At 38.8% G+C, this 20,197-nt stretch overlaps 1 protein-coding gene across 2 annotated transcripts in view; it reads right to left on the bottom strand.

Moving 5' to 3' along the window:
* The window catches only part of sbno2b (strawberry notch homolog 2b), a 65,010-nt gene extending 47,223 nt beyond the window's left edge, over positions 1-17,787 (bottom strand). For both annotated transcript variants that reach the window (XM_030131954.1, XM_030131955.1), the window contains exons 1-3: positions 17,618-17,787; positions 2,766-2,991; positions 935-1,023 (exon numbers count right to left, since the gene is read on the bottom strand). In XM_030131954.1, coding sequence (XP_029987814.1) covers positions 935-1,023; positions 2,766-2,873 — 197 coding nt within the window. In that variant the 5' untranslated portion in view covers positions 2,874-2,991; positions 17,618-17,787. The remainder of the gene's footprint in view (positions 1-934; positions 1,024-2,765; positions 2,992-17,617) is intronic.
* Positions 17,788-20,197: the final 2,410 nt, after the last annotated feature.

Below are 20,197 nucleotides of genomic sequence, written 5' to 3'. Positions count from 1 at the left end.
GAGAGGACAAGGTGAAGATGCAAATAGCAGTGTTGTGAGACATGTCACAAAATTCCACTTTGAGTAAATCTGAAAACCACAGGGCATGCTCCCACGTCATTTGATGTTTGAACTTTCAAAGAAACACTACACATGTTGCAGTAACAATAGAAAACACAGCTCCTGCTGCTGCTGCAGCTGCTTCTGCGCTGTTGACACACTGCTTACCCCACACAGCTTGTGCAGATAATGTGTTGCACAGCATTTAAATTACAAAGATCTTTCTCACATGGACACACACACACACAGTTGGGTAGCAAAGAGACAAACACCTGTCATTTAGCAGCAGGGTCATAACAAAAAGCCGAGCTGCAAGATGTTGAGATTAATCCCCCTAGTAAAGCTGATACCAGGGCACCCACTATGGAAAACAAGATTTATTAAAAGAGCCCACCTCCAATGACAGTTTAGCTTCTGGTTCAGTGAGAAGTAAAGGTGACATTATTTCCATATATAACAAGTCATGATTTATAAGATTTCAGGACTTCACTTTTAAATTGTATAAGATCAACATGATGAATTGTTTGTACAGCAGCATATAGGACTGCATGCATTTTATTTTTCTACAACATATTGGCAGTGAGATTAAGAGGGTTGGCAGGTAAATGAGAAGAGCATGTTTTGTGGACAGATACTAATGTGTAAAATATGTGCAATGACAGCACAACACTTATATCAGACCCAGTGTGACTCCGACAGCTAATCACACACTGCGTTTGTAATTGAGTCTTGAGGTCATTACTGCCTTTTAATGCCTTTTTTCAAACGGTCATCTCCTGTTGGAGGATTTAATGCAGTGTATGTAAAGAAAAAAATTCTCATCTTCTAACCATGGCTCTAGTGATAATGCAATGTACTGTAAATATTGTGTTGGAGTTGATGACTGTAAACTTACTGGTTTCCAGATTGCATAGGGCAGTGTATGCTGTACCCAGCCTGCTGAGAGAAGGAATCCCAGGAACCAGAAGAGGCAAATATTGAACTCTGAAAGACACAATATGAAGCCAAGAAAAGACATATTTTAAATGCAATACAACTCTTAGTGTTGACACAAAAACTGAACTGTGTTCTCATTGTTCCAGTGTATGTATTTGTAACACTAAAAAAAGACAATTACCTCTGCTCAGTTCAGCAAAATCACAAAAAATGTCTTTACCCCTTGTACCAGATACTGTCTACGCAGGCAGTTTCTTTTGTGTCAAGAGGCCCTTACTTTACAGTTTTATCATTTATGATGGTGATTTTTAGCAGAATTTCAGTGACACTGAACTAATGTTTTGACTAAATACAACACACAGCACTGCAAAACAATCATCACATATGCCCACAAATTTTTATCCACAGTAACATCTATAGTCGATAAAATACAATAATTTAATTGAATTCATGTCCCAACAGTATCAGGGTAGTAAAACATGGATTGTAAAATCTGTGTTTATGAATCTCTTCTTGATGATGAGTATGACTCACTCAAATAAACCCTCGCTACTAATCAGAAACGTAATTATTTTAAATCCAATACGTAACGCCCTGACCTACAGGTAGGTCAGGGCAATATGCAAAAAAATCATATCACAATTTTTGTTTTCATATCAGATGATATTGATATGTATCATGATATAAATCACATCACTATTTTTGTCAAGCTTAAATTTTCTATTACTCATAAGTTAGTTGTGAAGACATCAGAAGGTTATTTTTGATTTAAATATGACTTATTTTCTGTCAGAGGTTGAACATGACAGATGTGCTGAAGAACATTATACAACAAATAAGCAAACAACACATCATTTGGTGACACACTATATAGGCCCATTTAAATAGAGATGTACCTCATATTATATTTTGGCTAATCTGTGTATGATACTTGCCCTATCTGAGTGGTGTAGTGTATGCAGAAGGGGTTCATGGGTATGCGAGACAAATCTGGTGCCATTTCACTGCGTAGAAACAAAGTTATTGAATTTTAAATATATAGAAATTTTCCGATTAGCACTTTGCTAATGGTCCCTAAAATCGCACTCACTAACTGGCTCCACATTCGAGGTAACGCCGTCTACTGATTGTTAAGAACCATTTGTGTGGAAGAAAACAGGGTTGTAGCTTCCTCTCTGTGTTACCAAAGCCACATAGAGCCGTCATCTGTGTCTCAATCAGTATTGACCCCTTGATCTGTTGAGCCGCGAAGTGCGAATCTGTGAATCTCTTGTCAAACTTTACTGCAGTGAGTGTTTGTGTTCTTCACATAGGCTGCATGTATTCCTTCGGTATACCTCCGTATTGTATTGAAAGTCCCGAACTCAAACGGTTCGCACCCTACTTGTCAGTAACCTGGTCACCCGAGTTCTCGGTCACATTTTCTCCTGAGGGAATGCTCAATGGCTGGTTCTTACACCTGTGCTGTGGGCATCAACCTAACTTGACGTAGTTCTAACGTGACTAGTTCAGTGCGGCGCTACTTAATTATGATGTGCTGTTCGTATGTCTGTCAAAACATAGACAAATGAATTCCATTGAAATTGTGTCAAGTATGTCTCACATTTCTATCAAGGAAAAGTTATATCGCAATATATATTGTTATCGTTTTATCGCCCAACCCTATCTATAGGCCAGTAATGAACTGACTTTGTGCCATTGTTTTCCTCAAAGTACAATAAGTTCATGAACAAAATTAAGCATGTGAGTAAAGTGAATATGAGCTCTAAACAGATGTCAATAAAACATACCTCCATATTAGAGGAGGCCACAGAGAACAAGCTGCTGTCCAGCTGAGGGCCTTCTGGATGCAGGTAGTTCTCCCCGTCCATGGCCAGCGCTGAGGGGAGAGTTGGCATCAGACCACAGCTTCAGACATGATCACCAGTTGACTTCGGCTACACACCCTCCAACCCCACCCACGTGCTGGCTGTGTCCAAGAAAATATTTCTAACAAGGGCAAATCCTTTCCATGACCTGCAGAGGTAAAGAGAAATGGCATCAGAAATTATGTGTCAAAACATATGATGATCAATCAACATATCAGACCTGTGAAGAGGTGGATAAAAAGATTAGGGGAAAAACTAAGACGGTGATAGTTCCAACGTATTTTGCAATTTTTTGTGAAGCAAGTGAGGACAATTAATGCATCTTCCTGATTCTGGACAAATACAGCTGCTTTCATCACCACACCACATGAATTTAAATCATATTCATATCACATAGCTTATATTGATGGATGGACAGCCCTCATTAACTTGTTGTCCTCTCACATCATTTCAGGTTCAACATTCATCAGAGAAACCATTAAACTCCCAGCAGGCAGTCTGTAGAGCGAACAGGCTGAGCAGCAGCAGAACAGGCTTATCTGAGGAGACTGCAGCTAGAATATTAGTTCCCATACATTTCAGTCAGCACGATAACTACCATGACTTCACACTTACTGGGGCAGATTATCTTATTTGTATAACCTTTTTTAATCTTCAACTGGAAAAAAATTCAAAAGAATGTTAAATCCTGCAAGCTGTACAATTACATTTATTTTCATCATTATAAAGCATAAGTATGCAGTTAGTATATTTATAGACTGCCCATACTATCCACTTAGAACAAGTATGTGTGTTTTACAGCTAAACCAGACATGTGTCACATACAATGACAGGTGTGACTGCTAGACTGCACATGGGAGGCAAGCTGATTGCAAAGCTATCTAGCTCCAGTCCCCAATTACTATTCCTAAATTGCATAAGAAGACTCTAGTGTAGAATATCCGAATTCTGTCAACTGTTGGAGTACAGATTTTTCCCTTAAATGTGTTTGAATACATTTGACATGCTACGTTTTAATTAGAAAAGTGACCGCAAGGACCTACTTTGTGCTGATATGGTTTCACACCCTAAGGCAAACGCAGGCAGAGCATACTTCTGCTGCCTGTTAACACTACAGTCCAGATTATTAAAGAAATGTGTATAACTGTAGCTTAGTGAACAAAATATTTAAAAATATAACTGACTCATTTCTGTGTTCCAGATGACATACTGTATATTTCACAAATGTCACTGGTTTACCACCTAAATCACTCCAATGCCTCACACTGAATCCCTGCGTAACATCACTAACACTTCATTGGCCCCAGTCTAATCAAACTGCTACCTTCATAACCCCTTTCTCTCCCTCGCTCCATTCTCTTCCAATCTGGAACATAGGCCAGACATGTTCACTGGGGACACAACTGAGGTAATAAATCCTAATAGAGTTCATGAGGGTCTAAATAAGAAGGCCTTTGTGTGTTGGGAGCGTGTGCATGTGAGTGTGTGAGAATGAGACAGAAACCTGGCGGCCCAACACATTCACTACTGATACAGGCAATCCACACAATGGAAGGCCATTTTCCCCTGCTGCCAGTGAAATAGGTTCAGATTTTGCTGAAGCAAACCTCTCATTTGGGGTCATCCAATATAAAAAATGAAAAAAATAGCAATTGGAGATTTTCAGCAGAATTATATAAGAAACTTTTAAAGTACTGGTGGTCAGCTTCCATGCTTCAAAGATCAGGTTGTAGGACAGCCAGTAGAATTTATATTTTCCACAATCTTGTGTCATAGCAAAACACTGATGATGTTTTCACAAGTTACAATGACAAACAACATTTTCATTTCAACAATACTACCAATATCGTATACTAATTTTTGCATATGCCTGTATTGAGTAAGAGAATGGTTACATTTCTGCAGAAATGTATTGTTCTTTGCTGTGGCTCAACCCTGAGTTCGCAGTTACTTGCACTGAAGAAATAAGGACCTTGCTTTGCACAATGTTGAAATTGTGCTCTCGGTGTGACAACCCTCCAAAGACGCTGCAGGCTTGAATGGAGAAAAGGTTCTCAAGCCTCTTGACAGTTCGTCTTGGGCCGAACAAAGCAGCAAAACAAATCCATGGTGGTCTGAAAGGATTGGTACACCCTTTTTAGCCTAACAGGCAGCACACATGTGACTGAGATTTAACACACATTTGTAGTCAAGTTTCAACACGTCACTGTACAGTGTTGAACCTGATACACTATTTTTCAACAGCCAACTACTTTTGTTATATATCAGTATGATGTACTGTTTTTAATGTTCACATAGCACTTAAGTACTGAAATACCCAAGTCCTAAAAAGAACACAGAGAGGAAGAGATAGTGTGCTCATAGAATAAAACTCAAACTTTCTATTATTTTATGTGATGCAAATGAACAAAATTCTATTCAATTCTGCGGTTCAGCAGTGGAGTATAGGCAGTCTCTCAAGGATGTCCTCCAGGGATTACTCTGTGACTGTACAATACAAAGCAAACATAGACTGAAAGCGTGTGTGTCACATACAGATTTCTTATATGAAAGGAGGGAAGCTCAGTATAGCCGTAAACCTAAGTGAGGGCCATAACACATGAATGCCCACTAATCATGCCTGGAGATGAAGCGAGTGACAGACAACAGACAGCTAAAAAGAGGTCACATTCACAGCTGGCAGTCTACCTTAAGGAATGTGTGTGTGTGTGTGTGTGTGTGTGTGCGCGCGCGCACGCGTATGTGTGGAAAGTGATGTGTCTGGTGTTGGACACGGTATAAATTCTTTAGCTGACAGAAAGATGAGTCGAGAAGACTGAAGGTTGTTCTCTTAATTAGCCTCACTGGACATTCATTGCATCACCTTCTGTATTTTATTTCAGATCATATGCAATGCCTTCCTACAATACCCTATAGCCTTGTCTCTCCCACCACACAGACCTGTCAGCCATTTGCTCCATGCCAACTGTCTCTTAGCAACAGAAAAATGTCAGTCATTCACTGTCCTCTGCTCTGTGACCCCCACTGCTCCTCCAAGCTGCTACGGATAATCAATACTGATTATTGTAAGAGTGGTCCCAGATATCTTCTTCCAGTAAAACCTTTAAATACTGGAAACCAGCACAAGCATCTGCTAATTAACTACAGAGAGAAAAAGGAAGCCAATAAAGAAAAAAGCAGGACAGTGTCAAAATAATATCGTGAAATGTGAACAATATGAATAACATTGCACTGGACTACTGAATGCAATTGTTAGTGATCTAGACACAAATGAAAATCTAAGACACGTTGCCTTTAAACTCCCATCTCCAAGGACTACAGCTGTTCACTCACATTTGCATTTCTTTACTGCCACACACACAACCATCAAATCTGTGTTTTATATATATATATATATATATATATATATATATATATATATAGTGAGAGAGAGAGAGAGAGAGAGAGAGAGAGAGAGAGTACATAAGTGCTCTTTTCCATGTGTAATGTCACTTCAACAACCACCACATCCTGAACTGATAAGATATTGGTCTGTCATGGATGGATCAGGACACATTAACATCTTCACTACAAAAAAGTTATGTGGTCAAAAAAAGGCGATGGTTATGATTATGACTTGATTGCCCAGGATGCATTTTAAAACCAAAAGTAGATGAAGGCAAGGGGATCATTTAGCAAAAAGCTGCACCCAAAGTAAAACATTTTTATAACCCTCGCTGGATATTAAAAGTAAGTGCTTGGTCATATCTAAATTCATATTTTGTACCAGGACCCAAATGTGTGCTGAAGAGGTTTTAAACACAGCCGTCCTTTGTTATTGAGTAGTAGAGTGTGTGTTTGAGAGAAAGAGACTGTCTAATCTGGTAAATCTGTACTTCAAGGGTCTCTACTGTACATGCCCACCCACCCCCCAATCACTCTCTGGGTGGCCTAATGCCACAATGTGTTTATAAAATGCTGACCATTTTACTATTCTCAGGGTTAAAACTGCAATCATAGCAGTTTAGTGACATCAGAAGCTGTATTTCTCGTAATGTGGCCACTGGTTTTCCTTTGGATGTGTGTAACTGAAGCTGCGTCAGCTGGACAACAGTTTATGCACAGTGTGCCTCTGTCACCTCAAAAATGTAAGATGTATGTAAATGAACAAACTAGTAGCAGTAACCTGTGCTTGGGACTATATCATGTGAGAGGTAAGACCCAATATGCGGCATGGAGGACTCCTTGTGTACTGGTGACATCAGCTGCAGCCAGAGCACATGAGGATCATGGAGGGAAGTGTGATTTCCTTAAGCTGTTAAGTCACGATTAACACTCACGAGGGCAACCACCCTGACTCAAGCATGTATTCACATGTGAGGTACGCAATGACAGGATTTATCTGAAATACAATTATACTTCCATATATACATAGGTGAATGTAGAGTACTATGGAACAGGATGGTCGTATGCATATGTTCAAATATGTGCAGTTTTCTGGAAGCTGTGTGTGGTGAAAAAACACATTGTAATTATTTTTTTGGGAGAGTACGGTAATTTGTGTTTACAATTTAAGTCTCCTTGCTTGGTTATCAAAGAAAACATTTGTCATTTTGAAAAATGTGCTGGTTTCCAACTCAGACAAGTAAACCTAAACTGTATAAAAAAATGAAGCGATGTAAAGAAAACATGTTGTGGCTTCCAACTGACATTCATACATCGCACCTCCCTCTGCTCACTGCGCCGCTGAATCGAAACTATCACCATACACACATGCACCAGCTGACACTGCAATTGGTTTAATTGTGCAGTACTAATTTTCCATTTTAATATTCATGTAGTTGAATGTGAAGCAAATAAATCTGCAGTATGGCAAATTCGACATTCAAGATTTTTATTTATCACATGCTCATGGTATGAATGGTTCATTTTCCTGTGTCCCTACTAAAAATTTCAACCACATCCCCCCATGTCACTGACAACTGTGGCCTCATCTCCTCACACGTTATTTTACTCTCAGTTGAATGTATGCAATCACTTTCTTGATGCTCACACTAAATCCTGCTTAAGGTACAGAGAAAATCCTTTACCACAACACTCTGCTTCATCATCAACTGCATTGTCAATGGATACATGAGTTTGATGCTACACACAGCTCACCTCAACATAATGTATATGTTTGTCTCAGTCAAATGTTCTATAAGCAGTGGTTGAGCAGGTTCTGTGGTGGTTGTGTTATGCAGGTTAACTGCTGCTTTCACTTAAGCAGGTACAAATGTAGAGTGGAAAAGTAAATGATCCAGCATAACATTCTTAACAGAAGAGTAACAGATCTGTGCTTCTAATGCTCATAGGATCTGTAGGTGTGTGCATGTAATATGATCATATAGGAATGTGGTGATATAACATCATGTCAAAGCTGTTGAGATTCAGAAATATATGATATATTGCGGTGCTGTAAGCAGGTGTGAGCAGGTGGCATTAAGGGTGAGTACTATGGTGAAATTCTTCAGTAATGTATATGTAATTGTATATCACCTTGACATGTACATCACAATACAGCAACTGTTTTATAAGAAAGACTGTATTTTATCGTATTTATTTTATTTAGATCTTGATAAACAACCTTAGCACAGCTCCTCATTAAATCTAGGCTGGTTGGAGTCTTTTTCCTGTCCAGAATGACCCCAATAACAAATGTTAAATTTGAGTGATAAAGCATTATAATATGAAACAACTAGCACTTTTTGTATTGGCGTGTACACACACACACACACATACACACACACATCATTTCGTACTGCAATGTGTGATATATTGCCATATGCCAAATTTTAAGAAAACTTAAAAAAATAGTTTCCTTTAAATGCAATCCAATCAGACCACTACTTAAACACAAATCAATCTGCTACAAATCAGTCATGTATAATTTACAGAGTTTTTCAAAATCAATACCTAACATAATATCACAAACACAGTATCATCATATCAAGACTCAAGTGTATCAAAATGTTCTTACACCTTTAATGTACAGTATGGTTGCACCGTTACGCACATATTTACATGTGACAAAACACTGCTGGGCACATGTCACTCTGCATAAGTAGACCAAGTACTGACACGCTGGCTGACAACAATCATTCAAGCCAGTGCACAGCAGTCACTCATCACCAATCTGAGTCCATCAGCATCACCAGTAATCAGGTTACAAATGATCCAGATGCAGCTGCCTTACACCAGAGCAGCAAGGGGCCTGTTAGTTGGTTATGATTGCCTTGACTGGTTGGATTCATTAGCTACAGTGATGAAATATTCATAAAAGGAACAAGTTACTTCCCAGGGAAACACACGGCTCCGTCATTCAAAACAACCTAAATTATTAATTAGCACCTTTTTTGACGCTGAAGCATGTGCGCGTACATAGACACACATGCCTTTAAGCACATAAATGAAAGGCCAAAGACATCACCCATCTATTCCTGTTACCTTCCTGCAAACTACATTTCCATTTGGTATTACTGTCATTGCCGTAAAGGGACTGTGAAACGGCCAGAGACTGGGAAGGACACTGGATGGAGAGTAATGATCGGATGACTGTGTAACCAAATCTGCCATCTTATCAAAAGCTGGGAAATGGAAACAAATTGGGTTTTAAGAGTCTGTTGTTATTGCATTTCGCTCGTTCAAATATTTATCAAGGGGGCTCTCTGGACTGGGACAGAATGCAAGAACAAACTGAACAAAAAAAGGCAGTCCTTTAAATGATTTGGTCTGAACTGAAAGGCGGTGTAAAAATTTGGCTACTTACTACAGGATACCAATTAATCTTCATTAGATCATCAACCTACTCCAAGTGGCTATTCAGCACCACTTTGCCACGGTGATTAATATCTTTGTACCCACAAACACCAGCTAAAGGAGACATTAAAGTGATTTATCTATAAAGAGGGAACTTAATTGAGCTCTCGTGGCTCAGAGAATGCTTTTGTTGTGCTAAATAAAATAAGGGTGTTGAGTGAGGGACAGGGAGCAGCACAGAAGAGACAAGTGAGGGCAGAGAAGAGTTAAACAGAAAAGAACGTAACAAAGTGCAGAGTGCAAAGAGCCGAGAGGCACAAAAAAGGTCACAAACAATGGTTTACGGTGGCTTGATGACACTCATTTAAGAGCAATCCCTGTACTTCTGCAGCCACCATCACCCACCAGAAATAGATCAAACGCTGACTAGATCAAAGAGAGAAAGATCCACTTAGCCGCCTCTTTGCCCTGTTTTCCTCTGTCATCTGATTTCCTCAGAATAGAGAGATGACGATATTTGCTAGCTGCATGCTGCTTTCTATTCTATATTATAGTCATTTACAACTGAATAGACCATGCCTCATTTTCCATCATCATAACTGTATATAAGGTAATCATATTACTGGACATATTATTTGTACCACTTTCTACATTATACCCTGATATTTTCTCTGGGAATTCTCACATACCCATTCATATTACTGTCCCTCTTTCTGTTCTAGTCATAGCTTACTGTTTTGCTATTTACATCACAGTTTCTAGCCATGTGCTGCTTTGCATTGTCTCCTTGTCCACATCGTCTTAAACAAGCCCATTTTCATAACGTCTATTCTTCCTTTTTTCCTGCCTCCCGTCAGAGAAAGCCGGCGGCGTTGGCTGTTTCCTCTAACCCAGTCTGACCCCCACATGGGTTTTGCTGCTGATTGGAGGCAGCTGGTTCCCTGCATTTACATTCCCCGCCCCCCTACCCAACCCTCTCAGCCCGAGTTATTCAGAGAGTCAGTCACAACACCAGGCAAAAGCTATCAGATGCACATTTCAGAGGCAAACAACACAGCACTAAGAGGAAGAGATCAGGCATGCTGAAGTGGATGATGTATTTGGAAAGGTTTTTAATCATATGTCTTTCACTGCATAGATCCAAAACATAGCCAAATTACTTCTAAATATATTGTGGAATATGACCTACAACTTTCTATTACCCCTACAGAATTGTAATCATCAAAATATTCTTATTTAGAGTAGCCAGTGTTTTGTACTGTGCCTTTGTGCATAACAACGAAAGTCTTTAAGGTAAGTAGCCACTAGAATACATGCACCACTTTTCTGTCTGAACACTGTTCAAATGCAGGCAGTGTATGACTGCAATCACACTGACCTCACTTCTTTGGTAGGCCTGTGAACATTGCACACATGCACAGCAACAGCAAGCCTGTCTGTCTGTATCTGTCCGTCTGACTGTCTGTTCAGTTTAGTTTATCTCTGAGCTTCAGTGAGGGGCTGGCAGATGGAGGGGATCGACTGAGGCCATTACCACAGTTACAGTCTACAATTGTAGTCATCTTCTTCCACATGATTTACTAATGTGTATTATACCATGTATAAGAATACTCAGACAGGAATTAATCCATTCTTTAAAAAAATGCAGTTAGATGACAGATAAAAGAAACTACTTTAAAGTGAAAAATGTAAGGATTTCTGCCAGTGATCCTCCATTAAGTTGATCGAAGAACAGAAGATAATCCAACCACAGTCCTCTAGACTGTGATCATTCCAGACCACAGATTCAGTTTTTGAACTTCCCTACTATTATAAGACTTACATGCATAACCTAAACTCTGTTGGCTTCATCAGTAAGCAGATTTGTTTTGAATTTCTTTGAGGTATTTTGTAATAATGATATACCATTATGTAAAAATGCAGTTTTTAGCAGAGCTGCACAGTTAAGTGAAAATATCATCTTGTGATTTGTGATTATTGCAGCCAATACTGTGATTGCAATTTGAGTCTATTGACTGGGTGATCAAGGAAAATGCAGATTACTGGTCATTTTGAGTATACAACTACAAAAACTTCAAAACAATTTTTACAAAATGCAGCAACTTTTACTTTGCAATCAAAATATCACAACACACCCCAGCTTTTGCAGTTATATTCTATAAACTCACACTCACTGTGATTTCATTAATTATGCCGCTCTGCAGTATATTAGGCAGCAAGCTGTGCACCCGTGATTTGCACGGTTAATTTTTGAAATGCACGGCCAAAAAAATGCTGCACGGCTTGCTCAAAGCCATGCTAATTATCAATATATTGTTCTCTTACCTTGTCATGGGTGTTACCATGTCAAAATGCAAGTGGTTAGACTATTAGAGTGGTTGTCAATGGGGGCGGTACCCTGTGTAAAGGCAGGTGGTAGGAGGCTCATGATGCCGTTAAGCTATGCATGTTGCGTTTACGCCTGCTGGAATATTACACACCCTCTTTTTTTTTTTTTTTTGTTTACACACCATGCTCCACCATTTCATGCCTAATACACTGCAGCTAAAACTATCACAACCCATGTGGCATATTGTACTCTTACTACCAAGTTTAGGGAAAAGACGTATAAAAATTAGAGATAGTACAAAAAAGAATAGATGACACAAGTCCGACAGGTTCCAGTCAAAATTTTACAACCTGCATTATTGTGCCTCCTCTCCACCACCTTGTTATGACCATATGCCCCTGTTCAATGACCTCTCTCATCCTTCTCAACCTGTGAAGTGATTTGTCAAGAAAGTGTATAGAACACTTCATTTGTTGTTAGACATGCATGACAGTCCTGTTTGCTTTTGGGTCAATAACTTCTTTGGTAGTGTGCATATTGTGGTGATGTGAGGTAAGTCTTCCAACTAATTATCATCTGAAGGGCCCCAGGCCACCTTCAGACCAACCCTGATGGTATTTAGACTGAAAAACAGACATTTCTTAAGTCAACACAAGGTGCTGCGTTGACTTGGGCTTGCAGCTTCAGGTAGGCTATTACTGTTACTTGAACCAACCTTTCTGGATCATATTTCATGTCTAGCTAGTACTTGAAGCTACACGCACTCACCAATGCAGTCATATGTGCAGTTTTTATGAAGGGCTGTCTTTAGTATGAATGCCCACCAAGTCTCATATACATAACGTTTTTTTGTTTTTTTGTTTTTCCCAAAGTCAGTTGCATTTAACTAGCTGTAGTTCTGGTATTTATCCTGAGTTCCACTGAAGCTGATCCCTTGCCTCTGGGTCTGGAAATATGTCCCAATTAAGAGGTACACTTTGTTTGATTACACCAAGGATGTTTCGTCTAGTATTTGCATGAATGTTCACTCCATTTTCTGGGTGTAATCACTGATGAAAAAAAGAGACAAATATATAAGCAAGATTAAACGCTTCAGCTGGGTACTTTTCATATCCTGAATCGCTTAATCATCAGGAGGGTCATGGGATGCTGAAGCCTATCCCAGCTACCAACAGGCAAAGACTGGGTACACCCTGGATATGTCACCAGTTCATTGCAGGACTGACATATACAGATGAACAACCATTTACTCTCACATTCACACCTACTGGCCAATGAACCTATTGAAGGTATGTATTTGGACAGTGGGAGGAAGCCAGAGTACCTTCAGAAACAGACATGCAAATTCCACAGCGAGCAGTGGGATCAAACCCAGAACCTTTGTGCCGTGCAATAACAGTGGATGGACAACCACCACAGTACTTACTTCAGTCATAGTTTTGAAAAAAAAACAACAACATTTACTCATCGTTTTATGCATTTCTGTGAAAAACAGATTTTATATGTTTTTTCATTGTTGGATTATTTTTATAGACTGTACAAAACTGTATAAAAAAAAAACTATCTGTGCCTAAAAAACAACCTGTATTGGTGTGATTTCACACAAGAGAACAACTTAATGACTACATTTTTCACTATAAATCTTAGAAAACGGTTTACATATAAATGAAATGGTTAGAAGCAGCTACACATCAGCATAGGCTGACCAAAACTGATTGTTGCTCCCACTTGGAAAAAGCAATAAACATGTCCTAGTAAAGGACAAGGAAAAGTGAATTTTGAAAGACGAATACACTACTAACTGAGCAGTGAGTAAACTATCTACTAACTTGAACCACTAACATGACAACAAATTCAAAATAATTAAAAGATACAGTAGAGTTGAGAAATCACCAGCAATGTCAGCAACTTATTTTCCACTAATGGAGACTAGAGAGTGCTTTTGTTTATGCATGGCGTGGCCACCTATCCACTTCAGCTTCATGCAAGGCAGGCCTCCACAGTAAAGAAAAAACTGCAACTGCCTCCTCTACCCTCAACTTAACTGTGTTGTTACAGTAAACTGATTTGCACAAAGTGTGTGGTCAAGTTGTGGGCTAGAGAGAGGGAGAGAGAGCACAATCTCAAAAGGCTTGTGCTGTTCATCTTTCACTAGTTTTTAAAGCCCCAGCACAACAAAGAACTCACTGTGGTTATTTCTTTTGTTCCACTCAGATCAGGTCAAGAATGCAGACAACAGTCCAGATGTCACTCATGTCGAAATTTGTCAAAAAGTTGAACAATTATGTAAAATATACCATAAACCCCTACTGCTCTTACCTGAATTTATAATAATTCAACATTAAAGAATATCAAATTATTTCTGTATAATGTAATATATAAAGTTATATCTTAGTAATGATATCTATACAATTTTTAGTTAAAGTTTAAACCTCTTTCCTGTCACATTTACAATAAGAAGTGTAGAGATAGAATTAGAATTAAAACAGATGAACTTGGATGAAGTGTCTCATTTCAGGACCATGGAGTAAACAATAAAATGACATACTTTCCAGCCAATTTTTGATGCTTCCAACATGTGTAAAAATCTCAACACTGGAGTATTATGAGAAATCCATGCAGTGCAGTCCTGCAATATAAAAGCAGTTTATCACAACATCTGTAGTACGTGCTCTACTATGAGGGTTGAAATTCAGACTATACACAAGTCTTTAAATACTCTGTTGATGTACTGTCTCAGTTGGTCACATGGGACAAGTTGTTATTCAAGCTGATAAGTAAAACAATGACACACATGATTCAGTCATCCATCAATGGAGACACTAATATTTCTCTCACATTTCCTTCTTGGATAAGTCCCATTTGAAATGACTGTTTGCTTTTCACACAGAGATGTCGACATACTTTTTCCACAGAAAACATCAGCGTGGCATGCTGTTGTGCATTTCAGTCATATCTTGTGCAGGTCTTATGTGGCTTGGGAGGGAGCCACATAGCCTCCAGGTCTACACTAGTTGGGACGGCTAATCATGAAAGACCTGCCTGTGTCACAGTGTAGAGGAGAACACTATGGCCACATAATCCTAACAACTTTCAATGGTTCTTTCTCTCTCTTATGATCCTGCATCCATGCTATGTTTAATATAAGAACTACGGCATTATCTAATGAAGACCAGATTCCAGGAAAGCAGGAACTGAATCAAACTTATTACCTTGCTCTGATTCCCCTCCCCCACTCCACATTTTTCACTCTTGGTCCAATCGGTCTATGGGCCATAAATTAGATTATCACTGGCAACAACTAGAGAGAAAAAGAAAGGGCTGGCGAAAAGGAAGAACGGGGGAGTGTGGAGGCCATGTCACAAAGAGCAGGGGGCTTATGGCAGGGTGGGCCATGGATCACAGTAGTCTGAACTCATCTAACAAACCTGCATCCATTCATCTTGCTGATAACATTAACAAAACCTAAACAGTAGATTTAAAACCACCACATTTTTTAATGAGTAGAAAATAACACAATCATTTTCACAGACAAGTCAGATTTTTTTTTTTTTTTAATTATCTTGCTAATATGTCTGCTTTAGTAAAAACACAGCCATACACACCATTTCTGCGTGCTCTAAAAAGAAAATATCAACAGATCTGATGTGTTGTGACCCTCAGTGTCCCTGTAGGGCAGGCAGCCATCAATTGTCTGACACGGCAGGAAATTTGAAGACAGCGCAAACATGCAGCTTCACTCGCACATTCACAAGCATTGTTCAGAGACTGTTGCTACAGTTACACATATCTTTACAAACATATGTTGTACTCTGACACAAGCAAAAACAACCGTCTAATGACAATAATATTTTCAGACTCTGGACAAAATATAAATAAATATAATGGCTAGTGAAATACTGTATAGTGAAACAGTCTGTGTGTTGCCTTAAAAGTCTACAATGGGGGAGAGAGAGAGAGAGATCTGGCTGCAAGACGGATTTGAGAGCAAGTGACACCAAGGCCATTGGCCACGTCACAGGGGTTAAAGGCACTCAGCTCGAGCAGGGACAGGAACCAAGTTTGCCATTCACTTTGCAGTTGCCAAATAGTATCCATCAACAAGGGGGGGAAATGACATAATTAGATAAATAGCCAGCCACCAGGGCAACCTACAATATGTCAAGGCTTGTATGAGGCTTGACTAGCCTTGGCTGCAGGCAACAGACCCAGTGGAAACTAAAGAGTGAAAATTGCAGGATGAAAAAGAACTAGAGGGGACAGCTTTGTCAGAGCTATTTTCATTTCATCCCAGTCATTCCTCCAGTTTTCTCTATCTGCCTTAAAGCCCCAAGATGTAGGCTAGTGTAGTGACAGAGTAAACATAGCATACAAACATATTTATTCCTAGGCAAGTTAATCTTCACTAACCATGTAATTATGCATTTACCAGCTCCAACACTTGATGTTCAAAGAAGAAACTGTACGTTCATACATTTTTTTCCTAGTTAGTACACTAGTAACAGCAAGGTCATCATCATTTCAAAGAATTTCTACAACTACTAAATTAATTTCATCTATTCCCATTTCGTCAGTAAATGAGTCATTATAGAACAGAGAACACACAGGGCTTCATCTTTTCAGAGTCATATTGAAACTACAGTTGTTTTCTAACTTTAGGTGACCGGCGATTATACCAAAGTATTTCCTTTCTTGAAATCTAGCTTATGTTACTTTGCTAATGTGGTGCCATAGTGTCCTTCTAAGTGGCTACATGTTCATGCAGTTCAAGTAAATCTTCAGTTTGGGACGGTGAATCGTTTTCCTACAATAAATGATTAAATGTGAGTTCCAACGAAGGAAGGTTCAGGGACTCATTGGTCTCCACACAAAGGACGGCAGCCAAAGCTCTACATTACTGTTAGGCTACTGTTAGCTTGTCGGACGACAAAACGATACCTTTATCAAGTGTTAGTGAACGAGCTAACGTAAGATACACTGCGTTTATTATTTGTCCACTCGAATACCTTTTATATATGTATAATAACACGGTCGGTACAACATAGAAATAGGTATTACTACTTAATAATACCAAGCTTACTTTTTGTAGCTAAATGTGCTAGCAGCGATAGCATAGCTTATAGCCGTTTTCCGACTTGGGGTATGCTCGTTTTTTACATTGTGTCCGAAGGTGAACCAACCAAGACTGTAGTTAACATTTAAAAAAGTCGTTTATGGCTTTCTGCATATGATGCACACAATTTGGAGTTAATAGCTTTCACTTAAACGAAAAAGCTGCTGTTATAAAGACACCAAGTCAGTCTTTGATGCACACCTAATCTGATAAATAACATGAAAGTAATACCCAGTTCAGTCTACTGTAGTTAGCTAGCTTAGCTTCATTCGGTGCCGGCCTTTGTAGGTCCCAATACTATGCCGGATACTGAACGCAAACTACAGCCTCTTTAGTTGCCACAGCTCCTACTACATTTGTTAACCTCAACCCAGTCCGTGTTTAGTGGAAAAAACCTTCTAGGACATCGCTTGAATGAGAGCAGCAATCAAGAACCGGCGTAGCCCGTCGTCAAAAACGTGCGTGCCTAGGAGAGGCTGCCCCGATCGCATTTTGTTATTAGGCAACTGCCGATGTGTCGCCTGCATTTTCACAATATCCTCGAAGTACACTCACCTCTAATGCGTTACTTATTCTCAATCCAAACGTCACACACGCAGGTTGGTTTTGAGCGAAGAGTCGCGTCAAAGGAACAGAAATAAGAAAATGTATCCAACTTATTCTTCTTAGTTGTTTTCCCCACTTCCTGATTGAGACGGTGCCATTTTGAATAGCGAAAAATATTTCCGCCGCTGTCGTCACGCGCAGTGCCGCTTGTTGAACGCGGCGATTTTATTTGGGTCTTCGGTGCTTTTTAGACAGAACTGTGTTATTAAGAGCAAAGGGATTGTTTTGGATGAGATGGGATATGCAGCTCCCCAATATATAGAACTCATGCATTTGTTCTGTGAATAAGTACATGAGAGCAATAAAGGATGTTTATCTGAAGTAGTCAGACTGTGTTTAAAACCCTTCCCCTGGTCAGTGCTTTTTTCCTTTTTCTTTTATTTATTATTGATATTTTTTTTTAGTAATTGACTGGGTCTATTCGTCTGGTGGGTATGGACACATCCTCATTTATCAGTTAAATTAAATTAATTATACAGCTATAAGAAATGTAATAACATTATACGCAGTAAATAGGGTTAGTGTTATGTCTCCGACTGGAATTAAATGTTTGTTCCACAAAAGCCCCAAACCTTCTACTAAATCTAAGCCTTCACTCATGAGAGTAATACTTAAAACGGAGCACATATTCATTTATCTTCATGGGCACATCCCTATATTGTTTGAATGAAAATGTGACCATGGTACAACAAATCATTAAGCAAGGAAATCAGTAAAAGAAATTAGCTTTATCAATAAAAAACGTAGTGAGTAATTTTTCCTGCTATATTTAGTTTTTTTTAGTGCATACTTCTATGGTTTTGCAGTTATTATCCCCTTCTAACACACCTAAACAATACTTCAAATGCTACTGTTTCCCCCATTAAGTTTAAAAGCTCAAAATGATTTGAATACATTTATGGGTTGCCATGTTTCACATTCATGACATTGTTATAAGCCATTTACATTGCTAATATACACTGTTGCCCATAAAGTTGGAATAATGTTGTTTTCAGACATTCCTCTTTTTATTCCTGTTTATACACACCAGTAAACATCTTTGACCTAGTGCAATGCTTTTTTGCCATTCGGCCATAAATCCAGTGTATTTATGACCAAGTACTGTACGTATTTGTTCAATGTGCAACTAAAAATACATATTTACCTGCTTTTCTGATGACATACAATTTTTCTATGAGAGGATATGGTGTTTATCCTCCTGCTGAAGGTTGTTTCATTTTGGCATCCATCTGTCTATTCCTCGTTATTGAACGACAGAGCTGGAAGAGGTCCAGTTGTTTCCAGCAAACACATAGTGGCATTGCTTCATTGCTTTCCTGGTATAGTAGTCCCCCTATTCCCAACAAAGGACGGCAGTGGGAAGCAAAAAACAGTGTGTATGTGTGTTCATTAAAGATTCTGGCATTGATGTGGATTGTCTTCACCAATATTGTAGTATTGTGTGTCTGCAAGGTGTTCCATGATGATACAGAATGTAACAGGAGGATAAGTGCTTTTTGGCAAATTTTAGCTGCACCTGTCTATTGCATGTTACTCCACATTATTGGACAGATTCTGTTTATTGATCTTGGCATTAGTTAGTTTTACTGTATCTGAATTAGTTCATGTTCACATCAGATCATACCAGGCATTCACCATTCACAATGAAAGATGGTTATAAAGAGTTAAATAGGCTAAATGAATCCCATTTATTGATAAATGAAAGTGAAAACTGTCAATCTATCGCCGATCCACAGTGGACGAGGTGTTTGCTCTTTTAGTTTGAGTTTGGTGCACCCTACTGGCATCACACTGCCAACACTTTGAAGTGGGATCATTTCTCTTTGAGCTAAGTAACAAAAACATATAAACTGAAGCAATGATTTCAGTCACTGAGGAAAAACACAGAGGCACCAAATCCATAGAACAAGGAGAGTTAGTTGCTACTGAGCTGAAGTGAAAGGAGGACTCTGGACACATTTCCCACTTCTTCTTTTTTATACTTGCAAAGTCACAGCCAAATGGTCTGAAATAATTGGAAAAATGTTACAGCAATTCAATAGAACTCACACTTTTGCTTATTCAGCTGTTGTACCTTGTGTGACTTATTAGTAGTAGAGTACATGGCATAGTGCACAATGTCTCAGTTTACTGTACATAGGAAATGGCATGTCAAAAACACTTCTTTTCTATACAATGGTGTTTGTGTATGGATGTTAAAAAGTAAACGTCTGTTACAAACAATGACTAAAATTATTTATTTTTGTAAGACTTTAAATTAAAAAAAATTGTGACCATTATACCTAAAACTTTTGCCTGAGATAAGCATTTGAGGGAAAACAAGAGCCCAAATCCAATTCCCAGTTTGTTACAATATACATGTTAGTATTTGTGAATATACTGACATATGAAGTCAAGTAGCCCGTGCAACACAAATATGTATAGTTTGATTGTGTGTTGCCTTATTAAGTGGAATGTAGGCCTATTTTCTAATACGACTTATGTAAATCTGTGACAAAACCAAATTGCATAACTTTTCCTCCAAAAGCT

This window comes from Sphaeramia orbicularis, chromosome 4 (genome assembly GCF_902148855.1).
Source record: "Sphaeramia orbicularis chromosome 4, fSphaOr1.1, whole genome shotgun sequence".
NCBI lineage: Eukaryota > Metazoa > Chordata > Actinopteri > Kurtiformes > Apogonidae > Sphaeramia > Sphaeramia orbicularis.
The sequence above is the reverse complement of the archived record's forward strand: the minus strand, read 5'-3'. Positions and strand labels throughout refer to the sequence as shown.